Source organism: Mustela nivalis (genome assembly GCF_964662115.1).
Source record: "Mustela nivalis genome assembly, chromosome: 4".
Taxonomy (NCBI): Eukaryota; Metazoa; Chordata; class Mammalia; order Carnivora; family Mustelidae; genus Mustela; species Mustela nivalis.
The window spans coordinates 1,076,645-1,099,647 of record NC_139023.1 but is presented as its reverse complement, the minus strand read 5'-3'; the positions used below and the strand labels follow the sequence as shown (position 1 = coordinate 1,099,647).

At 48.3% G+C, this 23,003-nt stretch overlaps 1 protein-coding gene across 6 annotated transcripts in view; it reads left to right on the top strand.

Annotated features, from left to right (window-relative positions):
• The first annotated feature begins 4,780 nt into the window (after positions 1 to 4,780).
• LOC309862531 (uncharacterized protein) overlaps positions 4,781 to 23,003 on the top strand; it is a 38,954-nt gene continuing 20,731 nt past the window's right edge. For 3 of the 6 annotated variants that reach the window (XM_082726517.1, XM_082726520.1, XM_082726522.1), the window contains exons 1-5: positions 4,781 to 5,219; positions 9,221 to 9,291; positions 12,970 to 13,066; positions 14,542 to 14,643; positions 22,087 to 22,245. In XM_082726517.1, coding sequence (XP_082582643.1) covers positions 5,142 to 5,219; positions 9,221 to 9,291; positions 12,970 to 13,066; positions 14,542 to 14,643; positions 22,087 to 22,245 — 507 coding nt within the window. In that variant the 5' untranslated portion in view covers positions 4,781 to 5,141. The remainder of the gene's footprint in view (positions 5,220 to 9,220; positions 9,292 to 12,969; positions 13,067 to 14,541; positions 14,644 to 22,086; positions 22,246 to 23,003) is intronic. The other 3 variants (XM_082726518.1, XM_082726521.1, XM_082726519.1) reach the window with 2 other exon arrangements.

Genomic DNA, 23,003 nt, shown 5'->3' with positions numbered 1-23,003 from the left:
AGACAATAAAGCAGAAAGTGGCCCTCTCCCCACTCCCTACAACCTCTCTGTCCAGTAGCCTCGTGTGTCTCGGCGATTCCCCATGCAGAGAGGAATCCAACCCCGGAGCTCTCGGTACGGCTGTATTCAGAGGGAGCTGTGAATCAAGGCACCTGGGTTCCTCAGTGTTTCTCTGGGCCCCTCCACAGTGTTCACTCCCTGAATCTGAGCTGAGTAACTGAGTGGGCTAGGAGAGAAACTGGCCTGGAGAATCTGTGGGCCCCCGTGGGTCCGTCTTCCTGTGTCGTTAACTAGAGGAAAGGGAAGGGTTAGCAAAGCTGCTGAGCAAGAGGCAAAAGAAAAGATGAGAAGAGGCTTGTCTGGGCCTGAATGGGTTACCAAAGAGAACGGGGCAAAGAGGAACGACCTTCATCCTAGCTCTCACTTCCCTCCTCTGCCAAAGCCCTGAGCAGCCTTTTTCATTCTTCCCCAGTCCCGCTGCGGCGCTTTCTCCTTCAAAGCCGTGCTCTGCGCTCCCTCTGCTGGTAGAGATGCAGCAATTAGATTTAAAACCAACTGAAATAGAACAGTTCCGTTTGCAGGGCCTGTAGAGGTGTGTTCCTCTACGTACCCTCTCTTAAACCTGGCTACACTTCTCAGCAAAGAAGAGAACCCAACATCTTTTGCATTAGCAACAGCAACAAAACAAAAACAACAAAATAAAGGTAGCGGAACAGTTCAATTATTGTGCTTCAGACTATGAAATGCAGCCGTGTAAATTGCATCCACCACTGCGGGAGATGCTAGAGATAAAAGACTAGTAACATCTGACCTCTGTTCTCAGGAAACCAAAGACAGAGGAGAGAGCCCAACAGAGAACACATTTCTCAAAGGGAAGAATCTTAGAAGACAGCTCTATCAATCAGGTGTCTTGAATGGCGATTCAGATATGTCCACTTCATCTGTAGAGGCCGCTCACGTAGGCCAGGCTGTGCGCTCTTAAATGTGCATGTTAATGGACAGATCTGGTTCCCTGACAATCCGGACTCATAATGCCCATCCACACTGCAACACCTGCCAAGAGCCAGTCCTAGTATGCTCGCTCGTTTTTTTGTTTTTTGTTTTTTAAGATTTTATTCACTTATTTCTTTACTTGAGAAATAGAGGTGGGGGGGAGGAATAGAGGGACAGGGATAAGAAGACTCCTCACTGAGCACGGAACCCGGCGCGGGGCTTGATCTCACAATCCTGAAATCATGTCATGAGATGAAACCAAGAGTCAGAGGCTCAACTGACTGAGCTACCCAGACACCCCAAGCTCATTTTCTGAATTAACTTCAGAGATGAGCCTAAGAAAGAAACTGAGGTTCAGGAATGCTAAGATTATACAACTAGAAAGTGACAAAGTCAGCATTACAGTCCCGGTCCACTTGACTCCAAAGTCCCTTCAATCTCCTCCCCCTACACTGTCTTCAATCATTTTCTAGTTTTCACAAACACTGTGATCTGAGGTTCCCGTCCACTTGGCCTCTGAATATAAAGAGAAACCTAATATGAGAGCCAACAGAGGTATGCTACATCCCGGTCACATGGAGGATAGCGCTCTGTGTTGCGCACAAAGCCCCCAGCCTTAGTTTACAATATAATGGAGCAGGGGCTATACATAAAATAACTTACATGTAGCTGATGAAGGACAGAAGCAGAGAAATGTTCAACTTCAGCCTGCAAGGCTGACCTGCATAGGTCTGATAAGGATCAAACGTGCGCTGGTTGCTGCATCCTGAAAGGGTCTGGTAACTGCCTGGGCATGTCACTGCTCGCTAATATTGAACTGAATGATAAGTACTGGAGAAATCTTGTGAAAGTAGTTTGACGGGTAGAAATGCAAAGCTATTTATGATCTAATGTCGCCTGCACGTCCCTTCCCAGCCCTGCACGCTAAGCTTATAACCAAGAGCTTCAGATAGCGGAAGTGCAGACCTTTCTGTCCACGGGTCCTGTCCCCACGTTCCTTAAATAAACTTACTAAGCTGCATCAGAAAACATCTCAAGAATTCCTTCATGGCCACTGCACTTGACAACCCCACATCACAGCCAACAGATTTTCTATATGCCAGAAACAGGGGGCCTGGCTGGCTCAGTGAATAGAGCACAGCACCTTTCATCTCAGGGTTGTGAGTTCAAGCTCCACTTTGAGCATGAAATCTACTTTTTAAAAAAATGGAATAATATATGCCAGAAACAGCAATTTTGAAGACAAAATGCGGAACAAAGTCCATAAACAAGAATAGCCAAGGGGCACCTGGGTGGCTCAGTGGGTTAAAGCCTCTGCCCTCAGCTCAGGTCATGATCCCAGGGTCCTGGGCTTGAGTCCTGCTTGGAGCTCGTTGCTCAGTAGGGAACCTGCTTCTTCCTCTCTTGCTCCCTCCACTTGTGGCTTGCTCCTTCTGTGTCAAATAAAGAAAATCCTCGGGGCACCTGGGTGGCTCAGTGGGTTAAAGCCTCTGCCCTGCTCAGGTCATGATCTCAGGGTCCTGAGATCGAGTCCCACATCGGGCTCTCTGCTCATCGGGGAGCTTGCTTCCCCTCCTCTCTCTCTGCCTGCTTCTCTGCCTGCTTGTACTCTATCTCTCTGTCAAATAAATAAATAAAATCTTTTAAAAAATAAAATAAAATAAAGAAAATCCTCGAAAATAAATAAATAAATAAAAATAAATGAGAACAGCCAAAATACCCTAGAACAAAGATTTTTTTTAAAAAATGGCAAGCCTTTATGAAGAAACTTACAAAGCTTTTATAGGAAGGGGGGAGGGGGTAGGAGGGGAGGGGGATGGGGAGAAGGAGAAGGAGAAGGAAGCCTGCGACGTTCTGTGTTACCTGCTGTGGCTGTCCCGGCTCTTCTGCGCGGAAAACCGACAACAGGACAGCGGAGGACCAGGAAGGGCAGAGGCACAGGAGCAGAGGAGGAAGGGAATCTCCGCTCTTAACCGTTCGGAAGAGGTTTTGGCAGGTCCCTGAGGAGGGAGCATATGAAAAGGGAAGGTTTGGGGCCGAAGAAGCGCACGGGAACGGCATAAACCGGGAAGAACGCGGGGGTGGGAGGCCCCGCGCCTGGCCCCGCGCCCGGCCCCGCAGGAGGGTGCAGAGCCGGCGGAGGACCCGGGTCCCCGCGGCCGGTGAGGCGACGGAAGGAGGCGACGAGCGACGCTCGGTCCACCGGGAACCCCGGGCCTGCAGCGCACGCGGGAGCAGGTCTGAGCGCCGCGCCCCGCGCGACAGGAGCCGCCCGCCGCCGCCGAGTGCGGGACGCCGGGACGCTCTGCTCGCCCGGAGGCTCGCGGCGGAGGCTCAGACGGACGCGGGGGCCCGAGGGGGCGACCGGGAGCGGCCGGAAAACCGACGCCGACGAAAACCGTCGTGCAGAGACGGCCGCTCGGGTCGGGCCTGCCCACACGGCCCACCCCTGCCCTACACGCAAGCAGGGGAAGGGGCGACGCCGCAGCCCACCGAGGACAGCCGCCCTCCGACCGCGGGCGGTACGGGCTCGGGCAGACGCGCGGCCGTGGTGTCGCGCGGAACGTTGCAGGATCGTGTCAGCGTGACCCGGGGACACCGTCCGACGTGCCCCGCGTCCGACGACCGTTGTCCTTCCTGCGGCTCGGGATTTCGCGCCCGTCTCAGCCCCGCGGGTCCCGAAGAAAAGCCGCCGCCCGGTTCACGGGGCTTCCGAACTGGCCCGCGTTAGACCGTGTGGCCGGCGCGCTCGGGTCGGGGCCCCAAGACGGTCCCTCTGGGCGGCTGAGGCGCACCGGTTCGGAATCTCCTTCGTGCACAAGGACACGCGCCTCCACAGAGCATTTTGCTTGTCAAAGCCCGTCCGACTCCGCCGACCCCCGAAGGACGCCGACCGACCCCCCGACGGCGCGGCCTCACCTCCGCCGACCCCCTGGAGGATCACCCCCGGAGCTACACGGGTCCCCGCGTCTGCTGACCCGCGCACCCGCCGCACGCTAAGGGTCCCGCGTGATTGATGGACCGGGCGACGGTGCCCGCGTTTCAGACCAGGCAAGCGGGTCTCCGAGAGGCTCCCGGCAACGCCTGTTCAACCCAGCCGCGTCCGACTGTTCTCTCCGACGCGACCGCGTCCTCGCCCGAAGCTCAAGGAAGTGGAGATCCGCGCCCACCTGTGGTCCGGGCAGCCCCGCCCGAGTCCCACCCGCCGCGCTCGCCCGCGCGCAGTCCCGCACCCCACCCGCCGGCTCTCGCGCCCTCCGCTCTGGGGGCTCCGGCCGCTCCAGGCAGCCGCAGACCGACAGCTCGGCTCCGCGGCCGGGGCAGCGCCGGCGGCCCGCGCTCCGGTCCTGCGGCCCCGCGTACGCCCCCTCGCAGCGCCCTTGAGGGCGGCGTCTGCGCCCGCCGCGCGGGCCGCTTCCGGGAAGAAGCCCGCGGGGCCGGGCGCGGGCCGGGGTCTCAGCACCCGCACTGCGCGAGCTCGGCAGGCGCCGGCCCAGGCCCGAGGAGGCCCCTTCACGGCGAGTCTCCACCGCCCGCGTCCCGACCGCGAGCGAGGCGGAGGCGGGACGGGAGCGGCTCCCGCCCGCGCCGTTTCGTGCGGGTTTAGTTCCCTGAAACCGGGGTTAACGGTCGGACGCGCGAGGCCGTGACGAACGCGACTCCGCGCCACCAAGTCCACCCCCATCGCGGGGACAGTTCCGGCTGCCCCTTCCGGAACCCTCGTCGTCCCCGCGGGAGGTCCGCGCCCCGCCGCCCGCCCCGCCCCGCCCCGCCCCGCCGCCGCCCGCCGGGTCTCCGCAGCCCGACCCCCGAGCCGTCCCCCGCTCTTCGCGCCCGGCTCGCTGCGCTGGGTTCGGCCCCGCTCTCGCAAGGGCCCGAATTCGCGTCTCTTCTGAGGCCCGACACACCGCGGCTCACTTGGGCCTTCGGCTCGCGGAGGACCTCGCGGACGACCAGGAGGAGAACCGCCCGCCCACCCCGAGCCGGTGCTTCGCGGAACCGCCGCGTCGCGGCACCGGCTAGACCCGCCCGCCCGCCTCCGCTCCTCGCGCCTGCGCAGGCACCGCCCACAGCCCCGCCCACAGCCCCGCCCCGAGGCCGGCCGGGCGGTTGGGGCGGGCCGCAGCCGTCCTTTCCCCGCGCGCGCCATGACGATCACCTACAGCTGTGTCGCTAACGGCCGCGCGGTCCTCGCCGAGCTGGCCCTGACCGGCGGCTCCTATCAGGTACCCCGTGTCCGGACCTCCGCCCCGGCGGCTCCCGCCTCTTCGAGGGCGGTGCCTGCCGGGCCCGCCCCTCACCGCAACGCGGGGCCGCACGTGCGCCGCCCAGCGGTCGGGGTGGGTGGTGCACGCGGCCCGCAGGCGGCGAGGGCCGCCCCGCGCGGTCGCAGTTGAGGCGGCGGGTGAACGGCTCGTGTCCCCCGCGTCCGCACAGTTGTGGGACGGCTGGTAGCTGCGTAGTCCAGGGTGGGAGCTGCGGGAGCTGCGGCCCCGAGGAACGGGCGGGACCCGCAGTGGCGCCGGGATGAGCTCGCGGTCGGGTTAGGACCGAGGCCGGACGCCGCTGTCGCCCGGCGTGAAAGCCCTGCTCGCGGCGGGACGGGGCGGGGCGGCCCGTGGGTCCCGCGCGGTTACTGGGGCTGCGGCTCAGCGGCCGCGTGAGGCAGGACGGCCGAAGCGGGAGAGGGAAGCGGCTCCGCGCGCGTGGAACGGGGTGCTGCGTGCGGGGCCGCGGGAGCCTCAGGGAGGCGGGGCGCAGGCTCGCGTGTGCGGCGGCGGAGGATGAGCGCGGGAAAGCCGAGACGCTGACTCGGCGCGGGGCCCGGGGGCCGCAGGGTCGGAGCGTCTCTGGAGAACCTGCTCGGTTATGACGTGGGGGGAGGGCTGGAGGGGGAGAGCCGTGGGACCGCGTCCTCACGGTCCCGCAGCCGGGACGGCGTCCTCACGGTCCCGCAGCCGGGACCGCGTCCTCACGGTCCCGCAGCCCGGACGGCGTCCTCACGGTCCCGCAGCCGGGACGGCGTCCTCACGGTCCCGCAGCCGGGACCGCGTCCTCACGGTCCCGCAGCCGGGACCGCGTCCTCACGGGCCCGCAGCCGGGACCGCGTCCTCACGGGCCCGCAGCCGGGACCGCGTCCTCACGGCCCCGCAGCCGGGACGGCGTCCTCACGGGCCCGCAGCCGGGACCGCGTCCTCACGGTCCCGCAGCCCGGACGGCGTCCTCACGGTCCCGCAGCCGGGACGGCGTCCTCACGGTCCCGCAGCCGGGACCGCGTCCTCACGGTCCCGCAGCCCGGACGGCGTCCTCACGGTCCCGCAGCCGGGACCGCGTCCTCACGGTCCCGCAGCCGGGACCGCGTCCTCACGGCCCCGCAGCCGGGACGGCGTCCTCACGGGCCCGCAGCCGGGACCGCGTCCTCACGGGCCCGCAGCCGGGACGGCGTCCTCACGGGCCCGCAGCCGGGACCGCGTCCTCACGGCCCCGCAGCCGGGACGGCGTCCTCACGGTCCCGCAGCCGGGACCGCGTCCTCACGGGCCCGCAGCCGGGACCGCGTCCCCACGGTCCCGCAGCCGGGACGGCGTCCCCACGGGCCCGCAGCCGGGACGGCGTCCCCACGGGCCCGCAGCCGGGACCGCGTCCCCACTGTCCCGCAGCCGGGACCGCGTCCCCACGGCCCCGCAGCCGGGACGGCGTCCTCACGGCCCCGCAGCCGGGACCGCGTCCTCACGGTCCCGCAGCCGGGACCGCGTCCTCACGGCCCCGCAGCCGGGACCGCGTCCTCACGGCCCCGCAGCCGGGACGGCGTCCTCACGGTCCCGCAGCCGGGACGGCGTCCTCACGGCCCCGCAGCCGGGACGGCGTCCTCACGGCCCCGTAGCCCGGACGGCGTCCTCACGGTCCCGCAGCCGGGACCGCGTCCTCACGGGCCCGCAGCCGGGACCGCGTCCCCACGGTCCCGCAGCCGGGACGGCGTCCCCACGGGCCCGCAGCCGGGACGGCGTCCCCACGGGCCCGCAGCCGGGACCGCGTCCCCACTGTCCCGCAGCCGGGACCGCGTCCCCACGGCCCCGCAGCCGGGACGGCGTCCTCACGGCCCCGCAGCCGGGACCGCGTCCTCACGGTCCCGCAGCCGGGACCGCGTCCTCACGGCCCCGCAGCCGGGACCGCGTCCTCACGGCCCCGCAGCCGGGACGGCGTCCTCACGGTCCCGCAGCCGGGACGGCGTCCTCACGGCCCCGCAGCCGGGACGGCGTCCTCACGGCCCCGTAGCCCGGACGGCGTCCTCACGGTCCCGCAGCCGGGACCGCGTCCTCACGGTCCCGCAGCCGGCACCGCGTCCTCACGGTCCCGCAGCCGGGACGGCGTCCTCACGGTCCCGCAGCCGGCACCGCGTCCTCACGGTCCCGCAGCCGGGACGGCGTCCTCACGGCCCCGCAGCCGGCACCGCGTCCTCACGGTCCCGCAGCCGGGACGGCGTCCTCGCAGTTGCCGGGGGAGATCTCGGGCCCGGGCAAGGCCGGCCGGGTCCGGAGGAGGTGAGGGGTGCAGGGGACAGTTGAATTCTGCTGCCCGCGGAAGTGGCCAGTCTGTGTCTGTCCTCCACGTCCGTCCCCGCAGGTTTGGGTCGCGCTCAGAGGGGCGCGGCCGGCGGCCGAAGCCGGTCGAAGAGCGCCGAGAAGCCGGGAGTGCGGGGAGAAGAGGCCCCGGGAGCAGAGACTGTCCGGAGAGGACAGCGGGCGACCTCGACCCGAGCCGCGGCGTCCCGCACGCGCAGAGTCCCGCGAATGCGCTTGTGCCGAAGCGGCTGACCGAGCTGAGCGGTGCTCGCCGGCTCGACGGTACATGGTGGCTGCGCCGCCGCCTCGGGCCACGAGCTCAGGGTGCGGGACCGAGGCCGCTCCCCCGTCTCTCCCCCTGCGCTCTCCCTCGCAAATAAAATAAAATCTTTAAAAGAAACAAGGCGATTGGCGACTTGCGGTCGCGGCTGGGAAGAAGCGCTGGAGGCCGAAGCCGGAACCCTGGAGGCCGGAGAGGAGGGCGGCGGGCGTCGAGGGCGACGGGGACGGCCGAGCCTCTGACGGGCTTCGCGCTCGGCTCCGGATCCCGCCGTCGTGGGGTCGAGCCCCACCTCGGGCCTCGCACTGGTCCGCGCGCTGCCTCCGGGAGCGGGGTGTGCGGCTGCGGCTCGGTGCGGCGCCTGCGCGGGTGCCCGCTGCCCCTGCCCCGCCCCTGCCCCCGCCCCTGCCCCTGCCCCTGCTCGCACCCGAAGCACCGCGCTGGTTCTCTGGCTCTCTCAAACAATGATTCTTTACAAGAAAAAGGAGGGGGAGGAATGTGGCTACGCGGGTCTTCCTAGGTGACCTTCCTGTTCCTTTCACGCGTCTAAGGTGAACTAATAGGACCCCTGAAACCTCGCCGTATTGGAGATACTCTGGGTAATCGTCAACACCTTGCGCTTTTCCCCCCGGAGAGGGAGCCTTACAAGAAACAGAAATAAGGGACCCCGGCGATTATTTCTTTTATAGAAAGAAATCCGTGAATAATATTGAATAAAAACTTTTATCTTAAAATGGAGAAGATGCTGAAGAAAAAAGAGGGTGGGAAGGGGAGGGGACGCTCAGGTCATTCAGAGAAAGCTGACTACTTTAGATTCGTTTTTATTCTAGACAGAGAGCATGTACACGGCGAGGGACAAAGGGGGAAAGAAAATCGCAGGCAGACTCCCCACTGAGCATGGAGCCCCCACCCCACCCAACACGGAGCTCGATCTCATGACCCTGAGATCGTGACCTGAGTCAAAATCAAAACTTGGACACTTAACCATGAGCCACCAGGCACCCCCAGGACGGAATACTTTTAATCCATTAACATTTTTAGGTATAGTTTCAGTGGCCAAGGTCACTGAAAAGGTGTTTGATTAGATAGCACTACCCAGCCTTAAAGCCGCATGTCAGATGTGACTCAAGATTGATTCGTGTAACCTGTATTTGCACGTATATAACTATACGCACAAGTATATGTATATTTGTGTAATTTTCATATTTTCCTTCAGATTCAAATGACTTTCATAACTTGCTTCTTACCACACATTATGACTAACCAACCATGAGTTCTAGTGAACACTTGGTCTTTAATAAACCAATCAGACCATGGGTAAATTTAGAAGAATAATTAAAGACACTCTGGTGTTCCACTAAGTTAATGCTGATCATTTATTTTTAGGAAGCAGTGGCGACCGTGCTTAAACTAGTGCTTCTTAGAGCAGAGCCAAAGACCATAATGCAGATGGGAAGGTAAGGTCTATTCTCATCGAAGTCAGCTTGCTTTTTAACAATAGTAATGACATTAGGGAAAATAAGGTCAGTTGCACATGCTCTCGAACCCTCAGAAAGGAGAACTGTATGGAAAAGTGTAAGATCAAATGAGAGTGATTAACACCAAATTCAAAGTAGTGGTTACTTCTCCAAAGGGAAGGGAGAAAAAATGAAGTGCGGGAAGGGTATCCATGGGACATGAATCCTATCTATAACATTTTAAACAATTGGTAGGTCTAAAGTATTCTTGTTGTCTTATTCTCCAAACTGTTTTTAGGATACCCAAAATATTTCATTAATGAAAAAGGAAACTTCCACTTGAGAAATCTTTAATAAGACCACTCTAAGCTACACTTGTGACATTACAAGGTATGGCCTAAACCAATCTTGACACCATTTTACTAGTAAAACACCAGGTGGGAAATAAGAGCATTTATTACTTCTGGACTCATCTTTTTTTTAAGAGCAGGTTTGTTTTAACCTTTATGTTGTAAAATAGGACAAAATACAAAAACTCATCAAGCGAAAGTATAGCCTTATGAAGCTTTACAAGGGAGTCTCCCCACCAACTACCACCTCAGCCAAAAATACGGACTAGTGCCAGCTATCCCCAAAACCCCAAAACCCCCACCATGTGCCCCGTGCCATCAACAGCTGTCACTTACCTTGGGTCTTCATCGCCTCATCGCCTAAACATGCAGCCTCAGGTACAAGAGCCTGATCCTGCCTGTTTTTTTCTTTTGGTGTGTGTGGGGGGTTTTTTGTTTGGTTGGTTGGTTGGGGTTTTTTTGTTTTGTTTTGTTTTGTTTTGTTTTTGACAGATAGAGATCACAAGTAGGCAGAGAGGCAGACAGAGAGAGAGGGTCCCCACTAAGCAGAAAGCCCAATGCGGGACTCGATCCCAGGACCCTGAGATCATGACTTGAGCTGAAGGCAGAGGCTTTAACCCAGTGAGCCACCCAGGCGCCCCTCTTTTGGTGTCTTTTAAATCTCTTTAATCTTTATTTTCCTCTCCCATCCCTCTCCTTTCCTTATAGTTTATCATTGAGGAACCTGCAGAGCGTAGTTTCCCACTCTCTGGCTCTGCTGACTGTATATCTAGGATGCAGTTCACCATGTTTCACACAGCAGGGTCCACAGGCTGGGTCGCTTTCACAAGATGATAGGTGTTTTTTTCCATCAGATGGCACATGTGTCTGCCTCTGTCTCCTTCTGACTTGTTAGCAGCCAGTGATGTTCCTTGCCTGTACCCTAAAGCCATTCATTGATTGGGGAACATAAAATGCTGACATTCTAGTTTTGTTCTCACTTATTAGCCAGCGTGATTTCCAGAGGAGATTCTTTTCTCGTCTACTATTTGCTTTCCTATATTGCACATTCTAATTTGAATCTTTGGAAGATCTCTCCCTGAATTCCTAAGTCGTATATCCACCTGACTATTCTGTGTCTCTGTTGGATGTCTGATGGGCATCTCAAGCTTATGTCCAAAACCAAGCCGCCACTGCCCCCGCTGCAGTCTTCCACATACTGCTTTTCTAGTTCTTCAGGCCTGAAACTTTTGTGACCCTTGACTTCTGGCTCTTTGACATCCAAACCCAATCCATCAGCAAATCCTGTTGCCTCTCCCTTCCAAATATCCAGAATCTGACCGCCTCCAGCCCTACTATAGGAGCCACACCACCATCATCTCTCTGGGTTTCTCCATACAAAGTTAGGTTCATTTTGTCATCATGTTTTTTTTTTTATTTTCAAGGATTTCTCTCTCAAACCTTGATTTAATAGCCTTTGTAATTAAGCAAAATAAGCATGTGGTTCCAAAGTCAAACTGAAAAAAAACAAGTTTTCTTAAGGAAGAGAAGAAGGAGGAGGAGGAGAAGTGGGAGGAGAAGGGGAAGTCTAATTTTCATTCCTTTCCTCTCCACATTGTTCTCCCTTCCCCCCTAGAAAGGTAACCATTTTGACAAAGTTCAATTTGTCATTTTCTTTTTCTTTCCTTTTTCTTTCCTTTCCTTTTCTTTTCCTTTCTAGAAGAGACACATGCATATATGGCATTTCTCTTCCGGGAGCATATGAGAATGATAGATAAATGGTACTACCTCACACCTTTGTTAATTACAGTGTATCCTGGACTTTGGGTATTCAAGTTTTTTAACTTTAAGATGGCTTTTGAATGTCACTCACTAATAACATACTAAGTATAAATTTAGAATATTTCCTCTCTCACATCCAATATCAAGTTACTCAAATCACATATATAATTTTCAGACAGATGATAGAATTAGCAACTCTTTTTCAAAAAAGACTCCTCCCAACTTAGAAATAAAAATATTTTCCAAGTGGAGATTATGTGTATCAATCAATATCTTCATTAAAAATATTTATAGCATATTATATTCATGATATGATATGAAGGATTTATATGGTAAGGGCAGGCACATACTTTAAATTTTCTGCCTCTGGGATTATCTTTTCTCCCTGTTTCTGAGATTCGTCATTTTTGTGTATATCCAATTTAACATTTTTCCAGGTCTACTACCTGCTAGCCATTTGGATATAGAATGTTCAGAATGACGAGATTAAAAGTCTAGGCACCAAGCAACTATTTCTGTTGCCATATTTTTAAATTTTCTGGATTGTTGGGCAGTAAAAATGGAGGCACTTTCCAAGAGTCTTCTAGCTTCTTAATATGTGACTCTGAGAAGGCATAAAAGGTCAGGTAAGATACACTATCACATGCTATAAGGAAGTTTAATTTCCCCCTCTCCAGTTCATCGTGTTCCTCAGAATATTTAGTATTGGTGGTTCCTCAGAATATTTAGTATTGGTGGTTTATAACTTTTAAATTCTAATCTATCATAATAGAAAGTCAAGAAACTCCAAAATTAAATGTGTCTACCTAAAGATACAGGGAGAGTAAAAAATAGTGAACATTGCATTTCCTATTTGATGACAATCTTTTTTTTTATGACAATCTTTATTCAGTCTTAGAATGAGTGCTATCTATAAAAAGCCATTTTTTAAAGATTTTATTTATTTATTTGAGAGAGAGAGAGTGAGCACAAGCCCTGCAGCTGGGAAGGGTCAGAGGCAGAGGGAGACACAGACTCTCCGCCGAGCAGGAGTCTGTGCCGCAGGACCCCAGGATCATGACCGGAGTGGAGACAGATGTTTAACCCAGGTACGCCTACCAAGTCCATTTTAAATATAGATAAATAAATGAATAGAGTTTTCTCTTGACTGCATTTTATTTTATTGATGACATCCTAAATACATAGTCTAATTTTATAGTTTTTATTTAACATAATTTAATCTTTCATATATATGAAAGCTTTTTTAGTTCTCATAAAAAGTTATCTACAGGGGCACCTGGGTGGCTCAGTGGTTAAGCCACTGCCTTCAGCTCGGGTCATGATCTCAGGGTCCTGGGATCGAGTCCCGCATCGGGCTCTCTGCTCAGCAGGGGGCCTGCTTCCCTTCCTCTCTCTCTGCCTGCTTCTCTGCCTACTTGTGATCTCTATCAAATAAATAAATAAAATCTTTAAAAAAAAAAAGTTATCTACAGAGCTTGTATACTACTGAGAGCTTGAAAATAGAAACTCTGTAAGGGTACTTAATTTCTTCAATGTTATCATATAAATTAATGTATTCTTTTCAAAGCTTTGTCTACCATACTCTCTTTATTGATGGAATCACTTACCTATGTGCTACAGACAATGCCTTGGATACCATAACACCATCTGCATTTCTTAAAAACGTAAGTAATTTCTTATACTACTTTAAGGACTTTCTCAGTGATTGAAATTATGAGGTCTCTGTTTTATAGTGTGTTAGTAAGAGTGTCAATAACTAAAAGCAGATCATTTGTCTATAAAGCAGAGCTATTAATGACCTTCAGAGATTTCTTACCCTTATCCTTCATCTGCCCTGTTTCCACACTTCTCCCAACCCTAAAGCAAGGTCTGCAAAGACTGCCCACACAGATCCATTAGACTCTCTCTTTGTATTTATCTTGTTCTTTCAAACTAAGAGAGAAATTAAACTTTACTAATATTTATTTTACCATTTCAAGAGCATGTGTATTTAATTTACAAATGGGGTGCCTGGGTGGCTCAGTCGGTGAAGCCTCCAACTCTTGATTTTGGCTCAGGTCATGATCTCAGGGTTATGGGATCAAGCCTCACATCAAGACCCTCCTGCTCAGCGGGGAGTCTTCTTGGGATTCTCTCTCTGTTCCTCCCCCTCAATCAAGCATGCTCTCTCTAAAATAAGTACATAGATCTTCCCTAAAATAAAAAATAAGTAAAAAACGTTAATGGAAAAAATCAGTCAGCAACACTATAATGACTAACAGATCTTCTCCAGTCAAATTCATGAAATGTGCATACATTTGATTAGTATACTGTCTTGCTTTAACATAACTCAAACTGTAACCACATATAGAATCAAGGATTATAAGGACAAATACTGAAATTCACTCTTCAGATACACCTGAATAACTGTTAGAGTGTAGATACTAACCACTATTAGCGATTTAAGTGACTATTTAAAATTATCCAAATTTTCCTCCCTCTCTCCTATTACGACAAAACACTTGAACTTTACCACCTACCTAAAACCAGGTATGGGAAAATGTATGATAACCACATACATTTTACCACCGTTGCTTGGGAATGCAACACTGAGTACGAACAATTGCAAGAATTCCTTCTTGAGATCTTGAAATGTCCTATGACAACCATAAGCATTTGGAAAAAGAAAAAAAAAAAAAACCATAAGGGTTTGAAAGATAGTGCCATTCCGCTGGGATTGTTTCTTCATCGTTGAATGGCTTTGGAGTGGGGGAGAAGGAAGGCGAAGTGAAAAAAACGTACTTAGACAACGTCACGGACTCCTCCTTTGTGTGCCGCAGGTGAGCACCTGCTCTTGCTTTCGAGTCCGCAGGCATACCCAAGACTCAGAGTGGGATTCGCAGCCCCACTGCCTGAGCCTGTGATCTGTGCGAGAGCTGCAGAGAAGACCCGGCAAGCACAGGTTTCACACATAGAGCATCTTCGATTGGAAAGGACTCCCTTCCTTTTTGGAAAGGACCAAAAAGCTAGAAATGGTGTGGCAATAGAATATTCTTTTATTTCACATTTCTGCCAGACTCTGCTTCAAATAAACATTTGCTCTGTGATTCGCCAGTTGAAATTATCTATATAGGTTAAATATTTCCATTAATGTCCCCAGGTTAGTGATACTTTTCTGAGAAATCCTTTGATGTCGCAAGAACATTTTTCTCCTTCAAATGCAGTTGCTGCAGATTTTCAACAAGTATTAGGAAAGTATATGGTAGGTAACCTACTCCTTTTTTTTTTTAAGATTTTATTTATTTATTTGGCAGAAATTACAAGTAGGCAGAGAGGCAGGCAGAGAGAGAGGGGGACGCAGGCTCCCCGCTGAGCAGAGAGCCCGATGCGGGGCTCGATCCCAGGACCCTGAGATCATGACCTGAGCCGAAGGTAGAGGCTTCACCCACTGAGCCACCCAGGCACCCCTCCAGCTGTACTCAACATTGTATGAAAGCTGACGGAACAGTTTGGAATTAGGAGATAAGAGCTGTAAAAATGAGTGAGAATTGGGAATTTCTATCTTTATATAATGACAAAGAATGACATCCTTGATATATGGATAAGTGGATAAAGCAAGAGAGAGAAAGTTTGTACGGTATACTATTATTTGTTTACCATTCTTATTTGCAACCATTTAAGAAAGAGAGAATAAATACAAATATGTGTTTTTGTTTGGTTATAGTGGAAAAAAGGGATGACAGCAAGAAAAGGATAAACCACAAACATTTTAATCGTTGCCTATTTAGGGATAGGGGACAAGAATAGAAACTAGGCCTCCCTGAATGAAACTTGTTTTGGAGATTTGACTTTGGAACCATAAAAATATTTTACATAATTATTAAATACTACTAAGGATTTAAATAATCGTCCGCAGAGTGAAATAAGACAGTCACAAAAGAACAAATACTGTGTGATTCCACTTATATGAAATACCTAAACTAGTCAGATCTCTAGAAAAGTAGAATGATTGTTGACAGAGCCTGGGGGAAAAGGATGAGGAGGAATTAGTGTTTAATGGGTACAGAGTTTCAGTTTGGGAAGATGGAAAATGTTCCAGAGATGGTGGGGGTGGGGTGGTAATTGTACAACAATGTGAATATACTCAATGCCACTGAGCTAAACAGTTAAAAATCATTATAATTATAAACTTTGTTATGTATATCTTACCATAATTTTTTAATTTTAAGAAGTAATCCCAAAAACTCAAAAGAAAAAAAAAAAAAAAACAAGAACCTAATTGTGTATTGAGCTGATGGCTTGAAAGACAGTGAAAATTTATTTCAAGTGACTTTAAAACACTATAATTTGATTGTGTATTCCTAGTGAGATTATACCCTAATGGTAGAAGAACTAAAAATAAATCTTAAAGTATTTATTTTCAAGTACCACACTGTTAGTGATAACATTGGTGTTGCTATTCTAAAATTGGTTTATATAGATCTGTTACTTTGTGTAATCATGTTAATGTCATTAGGAATCAAGATTTTCAGCAAGAGTCGCAAATATAAAGTCAAAGAATTAAGTGAAACCTTCTAATCCTAAATTTTAGTTGAAAATTAAATATTTTTTAAAAGAAAATCAAATTGTGAAAATTTTTAATTGAAAATTAAATACTGATTTTTTTTCTTTTTTTTTTAAGATTTTATTTTTAAGTAATCTCTACACCCAATGTAGGGCTCAGACCCATGACCCCTAAGATCAAGAGTTACATCCTCTACCAACTAAGCCAGACAGGCACCCCAAGAATTTTTTCATTGAATTTTCTCAAAAAAAGTATTTTCTAGCCTATCTACTGCAAAACATTAGAAATAACGAGCAACCCAGGAGCAATGTGCCCCCTTAGCATCTAGATTATAGTCTCTAAATACCATTTTACACGAGAAGAACCAGGCCTGACTGCAGATATCAGGGAGGAAACATGTAAGCCAGAAGTACTTTGTCATACCAGAAACAAGGAAGCTACCAAAGTTCACTGTGCTCATGTCAAAAGGCTTTAGGAACCAACTTAAAGAGGCTAACACTGGTCAGTGATGGAATAACTTGAACATAGAAAAGAATAGTAACTGCAGTGGGTTGTAACACGTCAAATGTCTTAAATTCCATGAGTTCTAGATACTATCAAAGACAAAATAATTCCTCACCAGTCAACTCTGGAAGATACTAAGGATCTATCTTATCACTCTAGAAACCAATAAATAAAAGACTCCATCTGTTCTGACTTTCCTAGTTGAACTGTACCTCAAAGAAAACAAGTAGTTGGTAGAGAAAAGGTTTTCTTGGTCTTTATAGACATATTCCAGCTAATAAACAAAGAAGAGGTGATAAATTTCACTATTTTATAATTGCTGATGAAATCATGGACCTGAGGAGTCATCATCAGTGACTAAAAAAATTAGGTGAAAAGCTGATGAAGAACTTCATAACAGATGAAATGGGCTCAAGACACCCAAACCCACTGATTATTCCTAAGGTCACAGTAAGGGAGATGATCGATCTTTAGTTATGCCTCCTATGTTACACAATGAGTAGTATACAGCACACGTCTGTGTGGGCAGGTATGCTTGCCCAAAACATCAAACCTGAATATGACCAAGCCTTTATACCCAACTACCAGTTTACAGAAAATAGATCAGGGACCACATTAAATGATACCACATCAGTATAATCAGCAAAATCCAGAATATGAGAAAATCTACAAGACAAAGAATCCAATTTCTTCAACAAATAAATTGCAACAGTGAAAAAGTTAAGGAGAACTCATAGATTAAAAGAGACACATATCCACTAAATGTGGACTTTGGATACTGGATCAACAAAACAAACATTAAAAAAAAACTAAAAACTATGATTTTTTATAAATTTGTACCCAAACTGGATGTTTGATGATATTAAGGAATTTTTGTAGATGTGATAATGATGTTGTGGTTTTTTGTTTTTTGTTTTTTAAGAAAAATGAGGTCATATCTTTTAGAGATGTAAACTGAGGTGTTTACAGATTAAAACAATATACTGTCTGGGATTTGCTTTGAAATAGTATATTTGGGGAAGGGGGAATCAGTACAGATGAAACAAGATTGACTGTGTTGATATTAGGTGATGGGTACATAGGGATTGATTATACTGTTCACTCTACATTTGTGTTTGTTTGAAATTTTCCATAATAAAATATTCTAAGTATACCTTTTTAGTTTTCTATGATAAATCTTACAAATCATTAGCCTAAAACAGCACACACTTACCATCTGATAGTTCATGTGGGTCAGGAATCCAGACCTCACTTAACAGGTTCTCCCCTCAGAGTCTCCCAAAGCTGTGGTGAGTGTCATCAGCCAAGCTGTACTCTCATCTGGGAGCTCAAGAAGATTCGGCTTCCAGGCTCATTTAGAGCCTGTTGCAGGATTCATTTCCTTAAAGGATGCAGCTTTTTGCTGGCTGTTGGCCAGGGGACACCCTCAGGTCCTAGAGACTGATAATAGTTCATGCCGCTTTGCCAGTCTCAATATGGCTGCTTCCTTCTCAAGGGCACCAGAGGAGTCTCCCTATACCAGTTTACTAAATTTTATATGGGACATAGTCACAGGAGTGACACCCCATCATCTTTGCTATTAGTTAGAAACAAGTCATACTCGTGGGGGGAGGTTTCAAGAATGTGATGCATTGGGTTTCCCATAGGCTGTGTCCACCACAATGCCTGAAAAATAACTAAGGATAGATGCTTTTATAGTAAATTCATAAATTTTCTTATGAAGAATTCTGCAGATTCAACACAGCCAAAATATATTATTAATATAGCTCCCTGAAAACTAGTTACCATATGAAAATATGCGCATTTCGAGCAGTTAACACACCTGACGTCAAAGAAATTTGTTTAACATTTATAAACTAAGGTAAGCATTAAATCTGTAGAAAATTTTGTAAAACTTGTTGAATTTCTAAAAAAAAAAAAGTTGAATTTCTTACACAGTAGTTAACAAAATAAAAATAGTTTGGAGAGATTTAAATATGTGTGTATGTAAATGTGTGTAGAAGCTGAATGCCAATGAGTGGACTATGAATACATTATCTTAACAAAATTTAAATGATTCCCTCGGGTTAAAAGATGAAGCATTTTTTAAAAGGAGAGAAAGAGAAAAAGGAACAAAAAGAAAAAAGACGAACCCTTCATCTGAACTTGATTATATTTGCAAAGACGTTATATCCCGGGAAGGTCACATTCCTAGCCAACTGGTGTTAGGAATTGCACATATCTTCGGGCGAGGGACACAATTCAACTAGCAACCTCGTCTTTCTACACTTACCTAGCGAGCGCCTCACAGACCATCAGCTGTAAATTGCATGCTCCAGTAACCAGCAAGATCAGAGTTCTGTTTAAGGTGGATTTGAGGGGCGCCTGTGTGGCTCAGGTCATGATTTCAGGGTCCTGGGATTGAACTCTGAGTTGGTCTCCCTGCTCAGTGGAGTCTGCTTCTCCCTCTCCCTTTGCCCCTCTCCCTACTCATGCTTGCTTGCTCACTCGCTCTCTCTCTCACCCTCTCTCGAATAAATAAAATATTTTTTAAAAGGTAAATTTGATAACTTGCCAAAGAGCAGAGGTTTTTAATATTTTTGAGTTTAAAAATAAGGCTTATTAATAAGGTAAAATAACACAAAATATATAAGGCAAAATATGAATGTCTTCAACAAGCTCAATCAAATCCCCTTAAGTGAGCATTCTTTTTTTTTTTTTAAGACTTATTTATTTGACAGAGAGATCACAAGTAGACAGAGAGGCAGGCAGAGAGAGGGGGAAGCAGAGTCCCCACTGAGCAGAGAGCCTAATGTGGGGCTCGATCCCAGGACCCGGAGATCATGACCTGAGCCGAGGGCAGAAGCCCAAACCACTGAGCCACCCAGGTGCCCCTGAAGTGAGCATTCTTAACAGACAGCCTAATGTGTAACCTTCCAGAATTATTTATATATGAATATGCATATAGATAAATATATAATAAATGTATGAGAATATACATTTTATATGCATATGTTTATAATATATATAACATACGTTTATATATAACTTTTAAATTCACAGAACTGAGTCATTAATGCAGTGGGTTAAAGGCTTAATCTCTGGAGCTTGACTTGTTTGGCTGTGTAACAATTTGGATACCTTATTACTTTCAGTCTCAGTTTTGTCTTGTTTTGTTTCATTTTAATGTTTTTTAATTTAATTTTAATTTTTTTTTAATTTTAAGTGCACTCCACACCCAATGCGGGGTTTGAACTCAAGACCCTGAGATCAAGAGTCAAGCACTCTAGCAACTGCACCAGTCATGCACCCCTCAGTTTTCTTCTTTAGAAATTAAAAGATGACAAAAATACTACTTTATCAGGTGGTTTGGGAATTAAGTGAGTTAATATGTGTGAAGTGATTGAGACAGTACCTAGCACATATTAAGTGCCCAATAAGCTATGATTTGATATTGTTCTGCAGCTACGGCTTACTTTTTTAATGTAACACTCTCTTGTAGAGGTCATTTTTGTTAATATGGATAAAATGGAAGATATAAAGAGGAACAAAGGACAAGAACAATGAAAGGAAAACAGTAACAATTATGGTAAATATTAGTCCAACTATATCAATAATCACGTTAAAAATTAACGGTCTAAAAAAAATAATGGTCTAAATACAGTTCATTATTGCTCTTAACTGGGGACACAGATTATCAGGTTAGATAAAAAAAACTGTCAAGAGAATGAGAAGACAAACCCCAGACTGGAAAAAAATACTTACAAAAGACACATCTGATAAAACTACAGACTGGGAGAAAATATTTGCAAAAGATACATCTGTTATCCAAAATACATAAAGAACTCTGAAAGCTCAACAATTAGATGATAAACAAGCTGATAAAAAAAATGGGCCAAGGGGAACACCTGGCTGGCTCAGTTGGTAGAGCATGCGACTTCTTGATCTTGAGGTTGTGGGTTTGAGCTGGATGTTGGATGCAGAGGTTACTTTAAAAAATTAAGTCTTGGGGTGCCTGGGTGGCTCAGTGGGTTAAGCCTCTGCCTTCGGCTTAGGTCGTGATCTCAGGGTCCTGGGATCGAGCCCCGCATCGGGCTCTCTGCTCAGCGGGGAGCCTGCTTCCTCCTCTCTCTCTGCCTGCCTCTCTGCCTACTTGTGATCTCTGTCTTTGTCAAATAAATAAAATATTTTTTAAAGTAAATAAATAAAAAAGTCTTTAAAAATAAATGGGCCACTGAGCTGAATAGATGCCTCCAAAGAAGATGTACAGGCAGCAGATAAACATGAAAAGATGGCCACATCGTGCATCATTAGGGGATCGCAAATCGCAGCGACGGAGGCTGAAATTCACCCTGGGCCAGCACCTGCTGCAGACTGGGAGCTCACACTCGCTGCTGGTGGGATGCAAAATGGAACAGTCACTGTGGAAGACAGTTTGGCAGTTTCTTAGAAAACTAAACACACTGTTACCTTGCGCTTCGACAGTCACAACCCTGCTATTCACACAAAAACTTGCATGCACGTGTTAGAGCAGCTTTACTGATAATTGCCAAGACATGGAAGAGCCAAGATTGTCCTTCTGTAGGTGAATGGGTAAACTGTGGTACATCCAAACAACTGACTTATTCAACACTAAAAAGAAATGAGCAAGGAAGCCATGAAGAAATATGGGGGAATCTTCAGTGCTTATTAATAAGTGAAAAAAGCCAATATGAAAAGGCTACTTGGTTCTAACTGTATGACCTTCTGGAAAAGACAAAGCTACGGTGACAGGAAAAAGACCAATTGTTGCTAGGGCTTAGGGAGAAGGGAGGCATGAATCAGTGCAGCACATCATTTTTAGAGCAGAAAAAAGATAAGGTCACATCAGTTTATATAATCTACAAAGGAGAATCAATAAAGTAAACCATTGAGGTGCCTGGGTGGCTCAGAGGGTTGAGGCTCTGCGTTCTGTTCAGGTTATGATCTCAGGGTCCTGGGATGGAGCCCCACATCAGGCTCTCTGCTTGGGCAGGAAGTCTGCCTCTGCCTGCCTCTCTGCCTACTTGTGTTCTCAGTCTATGACAAAGAAATAAATAAAATTTTTAAAAAGTAAAAATCATTGTCAAATAGGGCGGTGAAACTGTTCTGTGTGATACTGTAATGGAGAACACCTGTCATTACACATTTGTCCACACAAGGGAATGTACAGCGCCACAGCGCCAGCAGTGAATGGTGATGTAAACCACGGACTCGGGGTGATGAGAAGACATCAGCGGAGGCTCATCCGTCGCAGCAAATGCCCCGCTGTGGTGTGGGAAGTTCATAGGGAGCTGGGGCAGGGGGTGGAGGGGATAACAGTAGGTTGAGGACTCTGCTTTCCACTCAATTTTACTGTGACCGTAAAACATATTTCTAAAAAACTATGTAAATATATAAATAATTTTTTTAAAAAGGCTTCCACCACTGATTGTATACATTGAAATATCGATCTCCCGTCCAACCCCCAGGCCCTTTTCTCAGCAAGATTAAGGTGGGACAATCTGAAGCTTGGTTGATTCCTTATGCTGAAAAGCAAGTGAAATGTACTTTTGACACTTTTGTTCAATTTGTACAATATATTGTAATAGATTTCATTTATAGAAAATAATATTTGTATTATCTTTCACTTCTGTGTAGATGAAATACAATAAAAATCAAGACAATACCCCGATATCTACACTGAGGAGTCAAGTAACTGATGTAAAAAATATTATGTCCCAAAATATTGATGAAATTTTGGAAAGTGAAAACAGATTGAGTATCTTCACTGATAGAACCAATGATCTCCAGACAACTGTAAGTGATGCCCACCTGTCTTGGTATCTAAGTAGTGCTCAAAACAAACCGCCAAAAGCAAGTACATACCAGGGATACTGTGAGATCATCCTATGTTGCCAAATTATGGCTTTATCAAAAAATTATTGGAATGCAACTAAAATTTTTAATTATAAAACAATGAAAATTAAAAGCCCATTAAAATAGTAAGTAGTTATCGGCATAACAGATACATTTCTCTCTTTTTTTAGATTTTATTTATTTATTTGACAGACAGAGATTACAAGTAGGCAGAGAGAGAGGAGGAAGTAGGCTCCCCGCTGAGCAGAGAGCCCGATGTGGGGCTCGATCCCAAGACCCTGAGATCATGACCCGAGCCAAAGGCAGAGGCTTTAACCCACTGAACCACCCAGCCGCCCCAACAAATGCATTTCTTACATTAAGAGGTGCACAGGTTAGTCAACAAATAAATTGCAAGGGAAGTAGACTTTACCAAAAAATGGGTTGAGGAGGTGTATCAATTGCAGTGTATGGTCCTTATTTGGTATTTGACTCAAATTATAAAAATGAAAATTTGCAACTTCATAAGATAATTAGATATTTGAACTCTGACCAGATATTAGATAACATTAAGGAGTATCATTAATTCTTAGGTGTGATAATGATATTGTGCTTTAAAGAGTCCTTACTTATTAGAGATACATATTAAAATATCTCAAGTGAATTTATGTAATGTCTGAGATTAGCGTCAGAATAGTTCAGGAGTAGAATGGGGTATA